The sequence below is a fragment of the Nomascus leucogenys genome, chromosome 21, assembly GCF_006542625.1.
Source record: "Nomascus leucogenys isolate Asia chromosome 21, Asia_NLE_v1, whole genome shotgun sequence".
Lineage (NCBI taxonomy): Eukaryota > Metazoa > Chordata > Mammalia > Primates > Hylobatidae > Nomascus > Nomascus leucogenys.
In genome coordinates, this window is record NC_044401.1 from 42711947 (window position 1) to 42724915 (window position 12969).

Here is a 12969-nt window from a genome sequence, read left to right on the forward strand (position 1 = left end):
AACTGTCTGATATTAGGAAGATAATTTTACTACAATATATGCCTTTTGTGTGTGTATGAGATAAGGTCTCATTATGTTGCCCAGGATGGTCTCAAACTCCTGGGTTCAAGCAGTCTTCCCACCTCAGCCTCCTGAGTAGCCAGGATTACAGGCATGTGCCATTACAGCCAGCTTTCACAGTGTATACTTGATGTACTATTAATGTACTATTTAATGACTACTAAAAAGTTTATCATAATAAGAGAAAATGCTTATGCTCTCTTTTTTTTTATGCTCTCTTAAATAAAAATTTGAGTGTATGCATTGATACCAAGAAATGGAAATTTGAGTGTGTACATTGCTACCAAGAAACTGAAAACTGACATCTCATACCTTTAATATTTAATATTTATAACAGATTAGGTTTACATGGATTTTTTTATCTCATCTTATTTCTGATGTGTCATGTAGTTATAAATACTATTTTATTTGCACTCCTGCTCTGCAATCATTTTGAAGATAGATAACTTATTTTATATTATTGCTATCTTCATTTGTTAAAATTCTCAAATCCAGATGAAATTATCAAAGTTGATAAAATAATAATTGTTCTATCTTCTTATTTGAAGATTAATAATTGTGTTGATTTTGTTTCCTTGCTCTAGTTAGCAGTGATATCATCTGTTATTTTTAAACTTCCTTGAAATAATATATGTAATCTATTTCTAATAAGTTTTTCTTATTTAGCATTTGGGTCTAAACTAATTTATAATTATTTAGTCTTATTTCTCCATGTTTAACTTGCTTTAAAGCTCAGCACTGGTGTTTCCAGCCATGGCTTCTCCATTTTAAGGCTTTCTATTTTAATTCATTTATTATTCTGGAATATATCCTTAAATAATTTATTTAGGAAGGCTGTCTTGGTGGTGGTATTTCTGTTGCAGTTGTTTTCTTGCCTGCTTGGTGACATATTTCTATTGACTTGACATTTAACTGGCATCTTATCTAGGTAGATAATGCTAACTCAAAATTCTGCAGATATTGTCCTGTTATTTTTTGCCATTTAGGGTTGAATAAGATGCCAAGTTGTTTTTTGTTTCTCTGTAGTCATTCTACGTCTTCATTTTGTTTTTAGCTTTGCCTTTGGAATTTAAAATGTTCACAATGATTTGCCTGGATGAGAATCGATTTTCATAACTTTTGCTTTGATATACTAAACAGTTTGAGTTTCTAGATGATGCCCATTTTAATTCATACGAGGAAATATCTTCTAGTATGGTTTCTGCTTGATTAATTCTATGTTTGTCTCTTAGGGACATCTATTAACTTTATAATGCTGCCTTTTTTTCAGACTTCTGTTTCAGAATATTCGCTTTCATCAATGTAATCCTTGGCTATAGTAGGAATGAAATAATAAAAGCAGTAGCTTCTGTTTGCCCTCCTTGGTTATGCAGTCCTCACAGAACATCTCCCCATCCCCCACCCCCACCCCAGCTCAGTGAAACTCTCCACACTTTGGTTGCGGAAATCGGCAGGGTTAGGTGGCTACTCACTCCCAATCCACATCCACAATAAATCACTTTTAATTATCTTACCAAAATCTGTAGAATGCCTCTTTGTTCTATTTTGTAGCTGCGGTGATTTGTTTTCTCTTTCTAATTATTTTATTTTCTAGTTTTTTTGAGGGAATTTCAAGAGGGGAGACTTTTTTGGTCAGGCTCATCTTAACATCATGTCTGGAACTCAAGTTACTGAATTGTATATTTTTTAATACATGTAGACCTACGTCAATTAATTTAAACTGCAAGGAAAGGGTTAAATTTCTTCCCAAGTGTGGTCAAAATCTGTAGAGAAAAGAGGAACAGCTTCTCTTAAAGAAAGTTAGCTGGGTAGATATACAGTCATTGCCGAGGAAGGCTTGCACAGGGTGAAACCCTTGCTTCTCTGCTGCTGTAACAGGGACTAGTACAGACGCACGGACGAGTGGGGTCATTTCCAGATATTAGGTCACAGCAGAAGCAGCCAAAATGGATCCCCAGTGGTGAGTAATAATTCTTGTTCTTTGCAGAGAAGTTATGAGTTGTGACTGCAGTGAAAGGCTGAGGTTGAAGATGGTGATTTGATGTGTGTCCTTCACTTAGTTCCTAAGTGGAGAAGTTTTTTTTTCTACAAAAGATCTTTGTCACATGAAGGCAAGAATTATTTGCAATGCCCAAAGTAGTTCATTGGTGGTAGTTATATATATTTTTTTAGGTGCCTAATTTTGGTTTTGTAAATCCGTTATTCAAATACTGAATGTTACAGTCATTGATTTTAAGCGAAAAATCAGGAATTTTAAAAATATCTGCATAAGAATGACAAATAACAGAGAATATGTTTTTGTCTACCAGGGTCAGTTTGGTCTGAGGGTGGAGGAATGAGATAGAGGAGGTAGCGGGAGAGAGATCAAGAAAAAGAAAGAGAAAAAAGAGGTATAAGGAGAAAATGCAAAACTCAGTTAATATGTCATAGTCAGGCCATGGGAGATTCTGGGCAGTGTTGGGTAGTGGAAGGAGGTAGGGTGATTAAATTAGTTACCATGTATTCAACATGCATGATGTGCTGGGTACTTTACTAGTGTTATTTCACTAAATTTTATTCTTCACAACGACTTTTGGAAAGATATCATCATTCTTTTTGACAGATGAGGTAACTGTGGCTTAAAGAGGCTAAATAACTTGCCCAAGTTCACACTATTCATAAGGGGTAGAGCTAAAATCTTTCCTGCCTGCTTCGCTGTGTGCCAGAAGGTTTCTCCATGCTGTGGAGACTTCCTGGAAGGAGGCACACCTGCCCTTCTCTTGGATGGTGGCAGCTGGTGCCAGTCACTATGTATTTATTTATTTATTTATTTATTTATTTATTTTTGAGACAGAGTCTCGCTCTGTCGCCAAGCTGGAGTGCAGTGGCGCAATCTCAGCTCACTGCAACCTCCGCCTCTCGGATTCAAATGATTCTCCTTCCTCAGTCTCCTGAGTAGCTGGGACTACAGGCACGCGCCACCACGCCCGGCTAATTTTTGTATTTTTAGTAGAGATGGGGTTTCACCATGTTGGCCAGGCTGGTCTCGATCTCTTGACCTTGTGATCTGCCCACGTTGGCCTCCCAAAGTGCTGGGATTACAGGCGTGAGCCACCGCGCACCCGGCCGTCACTATGTATTTATAATTACTGTTCTTTGAAAATCAAAGTAACTTTCATCTACACAGTGCTTACTGGTTTGAGAAAAAGCTTTGTTGCTTTTATTTCAGAAGATTAAAATTTAATTTTCCAGTAAAGATTCCCTTGCTCCAGTGGAATTTTGAAGTGTTATACTTGTATGAAGAAAAAAAGAATTTCAAAATTTATAATTTTTGTGGTACCATAGAGGGGATACTACTTAATTATGCTAGCACTGTCTGCAGAGGTCTAAAAAACCATAGGCTGCTGTCTATATCGAACTTGTTAAGATTCCTTTTGTTTCACAGTGCCTGAAGGTTGGTCATGAACCAGTAATAGCCATTAAACAATGTTTGCTCTCATAAGAGATGAAATAAATGCAAATTAAAACAACAGTGAAGTATCATTTTTTCTCTATCAAAGAGATAAATATTAAGTTTTAAACAGCAAGCAAGCAAGAATCCTCTATCTTGCTAAGAAGGGAGGATTATTTGTACCCTAGTTGCCCACTAGTGGTGATATCATCTTTCTGGACAATAATCAAGTGATACATATCAAAAGCCTTTAAAATGTATATGCCCTTTAATTCACCTTTTAGGAATGTATTCTAAGAGATAATAATACATGTTTGTAAAGTTTTAGTGATGGATATTTTTCTTGCTATTATTTCTAATAAGGAAAATCTTAGAAACAATTTACATGTTTAAAAACAAGGGATTGATTGATTATGGAACATCCATAATGGAATACCATGTAATTATTTAAAATTCCATTGTAGAACAATTCATAATGTGTTTAGTTAAAGGGGAAAAATGCAGAACGAACAGTGCTATCACTTTTATACATGATACATGTATACAAACAATATTAATCAGAAATATAGGTAGTTTGTATTTTCTACGGTGTGCTTTTCAATTTGAATCCCATCTATAGGCAGAAAAATAAAGCTAAATATTTAAGATTAAAACAAAACAATAGCCGGTTTTTCTCAGAGAAGTAACCATCTAGTGATGCGTGATAATTTATAAGTTGTGAGATTCCATAGTTAGGGCTTTAGCCCTTTGCATTTATCTTTCTTCTTCTCTTGAATCCTCTTCAAAATACACCCACTCTACCCATAACTCATTAGATCTTGAAAGGCATGTTCTGATAGAATTTTATATTTAGAATAGGCTGGAGCACTCTTCCCTTATTTTACAGAAGTGATTGCATGGCTCTCTAGGGTGAGTTGCACATTGAGAGGGAGGACAGTGCAGTGGCTAAGTGGCCACACATTGAAGCCGGGCTGCTGGGGTTTGAATACCAGTTCTCCAACTTCCTAGCTATGTGATTCTGGACAAGTTGTTTAACCATTGTAATTCCCAGTTTCTTGTCTGTAAAATGGGAGTATGGTAATATGTTGTAAAGTAGTTGTGAGATTTTAATGAGATAATCCATATCCTGCTAAGTACTCAGGAATTGTTAGTAGTTTTTATTACTATTACTGTTTGGATTAAGAAACAGAGGAAAAGTGATTTGTCCAAGATTCTACAACCACTTAATGGCATTACTAAGAACAGAACGGAGGAAGGTTTTTTCCAGCAGAAATGTTCAGTATCCTCTGAGCCTGGCAGGACAACCCCAAGTTGTGCTTTTGGGATGGAGGAGCTGATCTACAACAAGCAGTACCCAAAGACAAGGCCAGCCTCCAGGGAGTGACTGATCACAGTGGGAAGCCAAATGGTAGAAAGAAAGGTGAAGTTAAGGAAACTGAGAGTCAAGTTAGGAGCAGGAATGAAGCCTGGAGCAAAGAGCTAGTGCAAGAGAGAGCAGATGACTCAGAGACACTGGGGCTTTTGTAGGCCACCAGCTATGGGCTTCATGGGAGGTTAATGTGGTTTAAAGTCTCAAGGCCTGGGTAATTAAATAGACAAATGGGGTCTAGGTGCATGGGGGAATTTTAAGTATAGCTTTGAGAAGATGCCTAATGGGGAGTAATAATAGAGGATGAAGCTGGGTGGGGCCAGAACAAGGAGCCCACAGTCCAGGCATCCAGCTATGATCATCCTAAAGGAACAGCCTAAGTTTGAAGACTCATAAACAAATAGAGACATGATAAAATTTACTTTAAAAAAAATCCCCTGGCAGAAGAATGAAAACTGATTTGGAGTGACAAGGAGATCATTTAGGAGACAATTGGAGTAAGCCAAGGAGAAACGGTGAGGGCATGAAACCAGAGCAGTTATGGTGGGATCAGAGAGGAGATGATGCATTTAAGAGGTATTTAAGCACCAGAACTGACAAATTTGGTTTTTGACAGATGTAGACACTGGGAGAGGAGGAGAGATCTAAGCGCATACTGGTGTCCTTCACAAAATGGAAGGTATAGGAAGCAGAGTGGGTTTGCGCCAGGCAGAGAGAAAAGACATGGTGAATTCCTTCTCTAACATGTTGAGTTTGAGGTGCCTGTGGAGCAGCTGGATGGAGATGTCCAAGCAGACAAGTAGATATTTAGGTGCAAGTGCAAAAAAGAGGGATGGCCTGGAATGCACATGAAGAGTCTTCTGCATAAGTACGGTTGACAGTTGAAATTCTCATTGTGGGTCAATTCAGTAGCAGAGAGGATAGAGGATTGAGAGGAAGCCAAGGATAGAACCTGGAAAACCTTGACATTTAAGGAGGGAGATGAGGAAGAAGAATCTACGATAGACACTGAGGAGGGGCTAAAGAGACTGGAGCAGCCCAGGAGAAAAGTGGCGTCATAGAAATCAAGTGGGCCTGTAGTCCCAGCTACTTGGGAGACTGAGGCATGAGAATAGCTTGAACCCGAGAAGCAGAGGTTGCAGTGAGCTGAGATGGCACCACTGCACTCCAGCCTGGGTGACACAGTGAGACTCCGTCTCAAAAAAAAAAAAGAAAGAAATCGAGTGGGGAGATGGATGCAAGAAAGAGGAGAATGCATTCATGGAAAGAGCATATTTACCAAGCTTTCCATGTTGAACACATGAGATGTGACATGAAAGGTAATTGTAGTGACTACATGTTAAGCGTTGAATTGTGGCTCTCTCAAAATTCATATGTTGAAATCCTAACTCCCAGGACTTCAGGATTTGATCATATTTGGAGATAGGGTCTTTACAGAGATAATAAAATTTAAATGAGGTCATTAGGGTGGGTCCTAATCCAAGACAATTGTTGTGCTTATTGTAAGGAGGGGAAACACACAGCGGAAAAGCAGTGTGAAGACACAGGGAGAAGACGGCCATCCACATAGAAGCCAGGGAGAAAGGCTCGCAACAGATTCTTTCCTCACAACCCTCAGAAAGAACCAACCCTGTGGAAACCCTAAGTTTGGACTCCTGGCTTCCAGAAAAAAATAAATTTTTGTTGTTTAAGCCACCCCAGTTTGTGGTACTTTGTTACCACAGCCCCAGCAAACTAATACACTTGGTGAGAGTGCATGCAACCAGAGAAAGAAGTTGCGAATAAGTGCATCAGGGAGGAGGGAAAGAAACCAAAACAGGATTATATCACTTAAATTAAGAGTAGAAACATTTCACAAAGCAGAGTGTAGTCACAGGTCAAATTCTGCAGAAAGGCGAAGTAGGAGAATGACTGAAAATGTCAGTCCAGAGGCCCTCAGTGACCTTTGCAGAACACTCCCAGTTGAGTGGAGGCAGTAGACTTTGGAGAGCTCGGAAAATGGAGGCAGCACAGATGGTCTCCTGCAGAAAGTCTGCTGATAAAATGAGACCTCCTCACTGGAGTAAACTCACCTCTGCTGTCCGTGGAAATAATCTGGAGCCAAGCCAGCCAGACCCGGAGTTCTTCCTTCCTCCATTTTAAAGGTTAAACAGAGCTGAGGTCAATGGCTCATGCTTGTAATCCCAGTGACTCAGGAGGCTGAGGTGGGAGGATGGCTTGAGGCGAGGAGTTCCGTTCAAGACCAATCTGAGCAACATAGCGAGACTCCCATTCCTAAAAAAATTTTAATTTAAATTAAAAAAAAAAAAGGCTAACCAAAAATAAAATCCAATACTTTATTTTCCCCACCCAAAACTAGTTTGGGAAGGATTTCTGGAAGAAAATAATTTTTGCAGTCATTTTACATGTTGGATTTTGAGTGCACATACAGATTCTATTCTGTATTGTCAGTTCAGAGGCAAGTTGAGATTTGAGGCTTCGCAGAGGTAAAGCCTCTGGTGAATGTGGTCAGATAAAGAAGAAAACAAGCCCAAGAGGAATTTCAGGGATCATTTATAATTTACATCAATAAACAGAATGGGAAAAAAACCCGGCCGGGCGCGGTGGCTCACGCTTGTAATCCCAGCACTTTGGGAGGCCGAGGCGGGCGGATCACGAGGTCAGGAGATCGAGACCACGGTGAAACTCTGTCTCTACTAAAAATACAAAAAGTTGGCCGGGCATGGTGGCGGGCGCCTGTAGTCCCAGCTACTCGGAGAGGCTGAGGCAGGAGAATGGCGTGAACCCGGGAGGCGGAGCTTGCAGTGAGCCGAGATCGCGCCACTGCACTCCAGCCTGGGTGACAGAGCGAGACTTCGTCTCAAAAAAAAAAAAAACAAAATAATAAAAATAAAATAAAATAAACCATTGGAGATTGGAATAGAGAAATATTAAAACATTTTCTTAGAAAGCTTTGAGTCAAAATTAATCTTTCTGTAGTGGCAGGAATACGATAAGCCAAACAACCCTAATGTCACAGCTCTATATTATTAGGCCTCAAATGAATCAGATTTGCACTAAAACATCAAGTAAAAATAAAAGGAATGAACATTTGGTTAAGTGAACCAATTAGTCAATACAGGCCAGAAAATGGTAAAACTGGATAAACCTAAAATACTCAACTACCTAGATTAATCAAGGCCAACCTAGATTATCACCCCAATATTACAACTATTTTCAACCAACTAAACAATAAATCTTTATCAAGAGCCTGATAGTTTAAGGTACTGTGATGAATACAAATGAAATTGCTGATACTTTAAGTCTGTTTAGAAATAGAAACCCACAATTATGAAATGACAAAAGCAATTAATGCAGTTAATTATTCAGTAATTGTTTTAAAAAGAAATAAACATGACAAAAAGCTCATTCTCACCAAATACTAAAGAAATGCCAATTCAAACACCAATGAGATATTTTCCTGTATCAGATTAGACAGTAAAACAAACAATCCAATCAGAAAAATAGGCAAAAGATATAAAAAGACATTTCCCCAAAGAAAATATACAGATGGTGAACAACCATATAAGACAGTCAACATCATTTGCCTTTATGAAAAAATTAAACCACTACCTACCTATAAAAATGGTTAAAATAATAAAAGATAATGACAACACCAAATGCTGGCAGGATGCAGAGAAACTGGATCATGCATACATTGCTTGTCAGGAATGTACAATGGTCAAGCCACTCTAGAAAACAGTTTGGCCGTTTTCTTATAAAACCAAACATGCATTTAGTATATGACCCAGCAACTGCATTCTTGGGTTTTGATCCCAGAGAAATAAAAGCCTATGCTCCTGCAAAAATCAGTATATGAATATTTATACCAGCTTTATTCGTAATAGTAAAAAACTGGGAAAAAAAGTCCCTCAGTGGGTGAATCGTAACACAAACTGTGTGTGCAAGATGTTACCACTGAAGGAAGCTGGGTGAAGGTACACAGGACTTCCCTGTACATTTTTTCAACTTCTTTTGAATCAATAATTATTTAAAAATGAAAAGTTCAAAAAGTAAAAAAAAAAACTAAAAATGTTCATCTTCACTACATATTAAAGAAATGCCAGTTCAAACACAAGATATTCTCCTTTTACAAATTAACAATTTATGTGGATTTTGGGAGGTTTGGGAGTAATCATGCTAATAAGTATGCAATAAGAGGATACTTTCATATACTACTGATTGTCGGTATATGAATGGGGAGAACATTTCTGGAAAGCAATATGTCAACATATATCAAGAGTCTTAAAAATGGTTGTACAAGCAGACATCCATTCTGGGCACTGCCAATTTCTCTATGTTCTTAGTACATTTTTTTTCAGTTCATTCAGCATCTTTGTTCCAGGCACTGTGCTAAACATTAAAAATACACCAAAGATGAGTATGACTAAACATGATTTCTGTTCTCAAGAATTTCAGTTTTGTGGTAAATATATCAAAGGTGATTTTTTATAAGAGTTTTTTATAACAGGGTGTGACGTTTCACAGGAGCATGAAGGTAGCTGTTTCCTATTTGTCTGTAGGCAGTAGGATGTCTTAGATAAATGCCAGGGTTTTGAGCTAGTTTGGTTGGTATCAAATAATAAGTAGTTAATAAATCATCTTCTATTTATTAGTGGTATCACTTTGGGAAACCTATCAGCTTCCTGAACTTCAGTGTCCTCTGTAAGATGAGGCTACTAAGCCCTTGCCAATGCCATGAGGAATATAATAATTTATAATGGACAGGAAGTCCTATGGAAATAAAATATTTTAGGACTCGCATTCTTTGCTTTAAAATCTATTATTTCCTATATTTTTAATTGTCAGAGTTCTTTAGCTCTGCCTTTTATGATTGATTTCCAGCAGATGGACTCTTACCTATAACCTAGAAGTTGCTATAGTAGACCTCCTAACTATAGATAAGAGAAGGGTATGCCAAATGCAGTTGAATCAGGTGAAAGTCAAGCAACAAAGCCGCCTAAAATAAATTTTATGTAAGGTAGGATGCCAAAATCATTAAAATAAAATTATATTCTATAATAGTAATCATGTAAGTGCTTTCATGAAGTTGTCTATGAAAACCTGCTTTTTCACTTTCTGGACTTCAAATATTTTAAGTTTGCTTTTCATTTACAAAGATTTGTTTGCTCATTAGTAATCATGAACTGTATTCAAGCTTACACTTCTAATTCTAGAAGATATATAAACTACCATTTTTTAATTATAAAAATGTTTATATATCTTGCTTTAATAATTTCACCTCTAGAGATCTAGCTAGTTAAATAACAAGAGCTACAGAAACATATTTGTGCACCAAAATGTTTATTACATTATTTAATATAATGAAAAATAAGAATCAACCTAAATAAGTAGATGAATAGGTAAGTAAGTTACAAATGAAGTTAACAATGACTCCTTAATGAAAGAAGACAACATGAGGCTACATACAGAATTATAAAGAAAATAATCCACAGAATGTGTGTTTTATTTTGGTAAATGGTTCCTAAAACTAAGTAAGTACATAGAAAGAATTTTTTTTTTTTTTTTTTTTTAAAGACAGAGTCTCACTCACTTTGTCACCTAGGCTGGAGTGCAGTAGTGCAATCTCAGTTCACTGCAACCTTCACCTCCCGGGTTCAGGACACGCCACCACACCCAGCTAATTTTCTTGTATTTTTAGTAGAGACACAGTTTCATCATGGGGCTGGTCTCAAACTCCTGACCTCAAGTGATCTGCCCACTTCGGACTTCTAAAGTGCTGGATTATAGGTGTGACCCACCGCACCTGGCCTAGGAAGAATTTTAGAAAGAAAGCTCTATATCAGGAATTGAGAAGCTGGTGTTTTAATTGAGAATATATTTGCACAGAAAAATCTTGGCATAAGTATTGGTTTATAAAACAAACAAAGTAATGTTCTTTAATCTTGGATCAGGAGCTGCCCAACAACTCCAAAAAGTCAGCTTATGCAAAACCATCCAAGGACAGATGAATCAACCAAACAAGAGAGAAAGGGGAAGGGAAAGTGTTGTTTCACAGGCAGCCTTTGAGGCAGGGCATAAACCATGCCTCTCCACCATCCAGACCAGACAGTTGTGACACAGGGTTGACAAAGCAGGACAACGAAGGGTAGCTGCTTCTAAGGTGGGGATGATGCTGGAGCAAGGGGGAGCCCCAAGAGGGGAAAAAAAAAAAGCATAAAAATAAGACAGCAAACAAATACTTCAAAATAGTCATAGTAGTTACCTCCTGACTGGTGGGATTATGGAAATAGGGTTATTTCTTTGACTAAAATTGCCAGATCTTCAGTACAATTATATTGCTTTGTCGAGCAGGATGAAATCAAGTTGAAAAGTAATCTAGTAGTGAGGTACAGCCCCTATACCACGAATGGCCAACATAGATCCTCAGATGACGGAAGTGAGTGATGCAGACCTGTGGTTTATGTACAGCTCCATGACGTATGAATGGCAGAAGCTGTGTACGCCCACAGGCGGGCCCCATTTCGAGGAGTGCTTCTGGTCATCACTCTGTTGTCCTGTGTATAAGGATGTGGTTCAGAACAGCCAAGTCTTGTATTTCAAGAGGAGCCAGAAAGGCAAACTTATCAGTGAAATCCTAATATTTACATAATAGCTCAATGTCTGGAGGGGCTGGTTTGGTATAAATCACCAGTTTTACCTCTGACCTCTGTTAGTGCATCGGAGGTTCAGGAGAGAGTGAGAAAATTGTAAATGGAATATTTTAGGAATATTATATTGGGACCCAGGTTGTAGTGAGTTAGAGCTAGAAAGTAGGGGGCTGAAACTATTTGACTATTAATTTATTCAATAAAGTTTTATTTAATGTTGGAAAGATGAAGATGAATCAGAAATCCTGTTTAGAAACTTCTATGGGAAGAGATATCACCATAGCTAATATGTCTTAGCCTCTGACAGGAATTATGGCATACTATATTGTATCATATATGATCTCATTTAATCATCATAACTGCAGGAGGTAAGCAGTATTATCCCTGATTTTCCATAAGTGAAAACTGAGTCTCGCTTAGTTACATAGCTGACAACAGAACCAGGATTCCAAATGCCAATCTGATTCCAGAGCCAAGCTATTAACAACCATGCTATATATTATGGCAGATCAGGGAAGGAAGACATTACTTCTAGCAGCAAGAAACATTTGTGGATGAAAAGATTTGAGCTTGGAGAGAGCTGTGTTGAGCCACGTCCAAAACAATTTCTGGCAACCATACGATAAAGGTAAAAGCCAGAGATTGAAAAGTAAAAGCTGGTGGACTAAAAATGGTCCATAGACAGAGAGTCATCAAAACAACCAAACAAAACAAAAACCTTAATCATAATTAATTGCCAATATTTCAAAAATCTGGAGAATTCACATAAGTTTAGATTTCCAGCTCTTCTGGAGAATTAGAATATCTAGTAACAGTGTGCTAATAATCCCACATGGTAACAACTGGTGAATCTGGCAGAGGCTGCCCAGCTTCCAATGGGGTATAAGCTCTCTTCTTCCTATGCAACCCGCCTGCCTCATTTATATGAGCTGCTTGGATGCTGCAGATGCTTGAGTCTAAGAGCTTTGGTCTGGAAAGTGAGGCCCCAACAAGGAAGAAGGAATAACCTATGGATCAAGGAAGGTGAGAAATGGGAGTCCAGAAATGAAGGTTATTTGCAAGTCTGGACCCAGCCATTCCACTCCTTTGAAGAGATAAGATTCTAACGAAAAGGCCATTTACATTCTGCTCTCCAAGATCTCTGGGTGTTGGAAGAAATTGAATTGGGAGAGAGGGGGAAACTTGACTGGGGGCTCAATACAGACATGTAAATTTGAAGGAAACAGAGAGTTTAGATGACAGGCAGTAGAAAAGTTAATGTGTCCATTCTATGGCTGACCCAAGATTCTGTTTCCAGGAGACCTCTCTGGCTTGTTAAGTGTTCATGGTTGCAGGGGAAAAGTTAGAAAAAAAGAAAAACAGGCCAAAACCCAGCTCCTTAAATGTTTCTAATTTTATTTTCAAACAATCAGGCAGAGTAATCCCTTTACACACTCTTCAGGCACTGGCTGAGGGTCCCA

General features: G+C 38.1%; 1 protein-coding gene across 2 annotated transcripts in view; it reads left to right on the forward strand.

Moving 5' to 3' along the window:
- The window catches only part of CD86 (CD86 molecule), a 131595-nt gene that overhangs the window by 65912 nt on the left and 52714 nt on the right, over window positions 1-12969 (forward strand). The window contains exon 1 of one of the 2 annotated variants that reach the window (XM_003275516.3): window positions 1850-2020. The exons of the other annotated variant lie outside the window; for it this stretch is intronic. Coding sequence (XP_003275564.2) covers window positions 2007-2020 — 14 coding nt within the window. The 5' untranslated portion in view covers window positions 1850-2006. Of the gene's footprint in view, window positions 1-1849; window positions 2021-12969 lie in introns of those variants that run through there. 2 annotated transcript variants of the gene reach the window in all.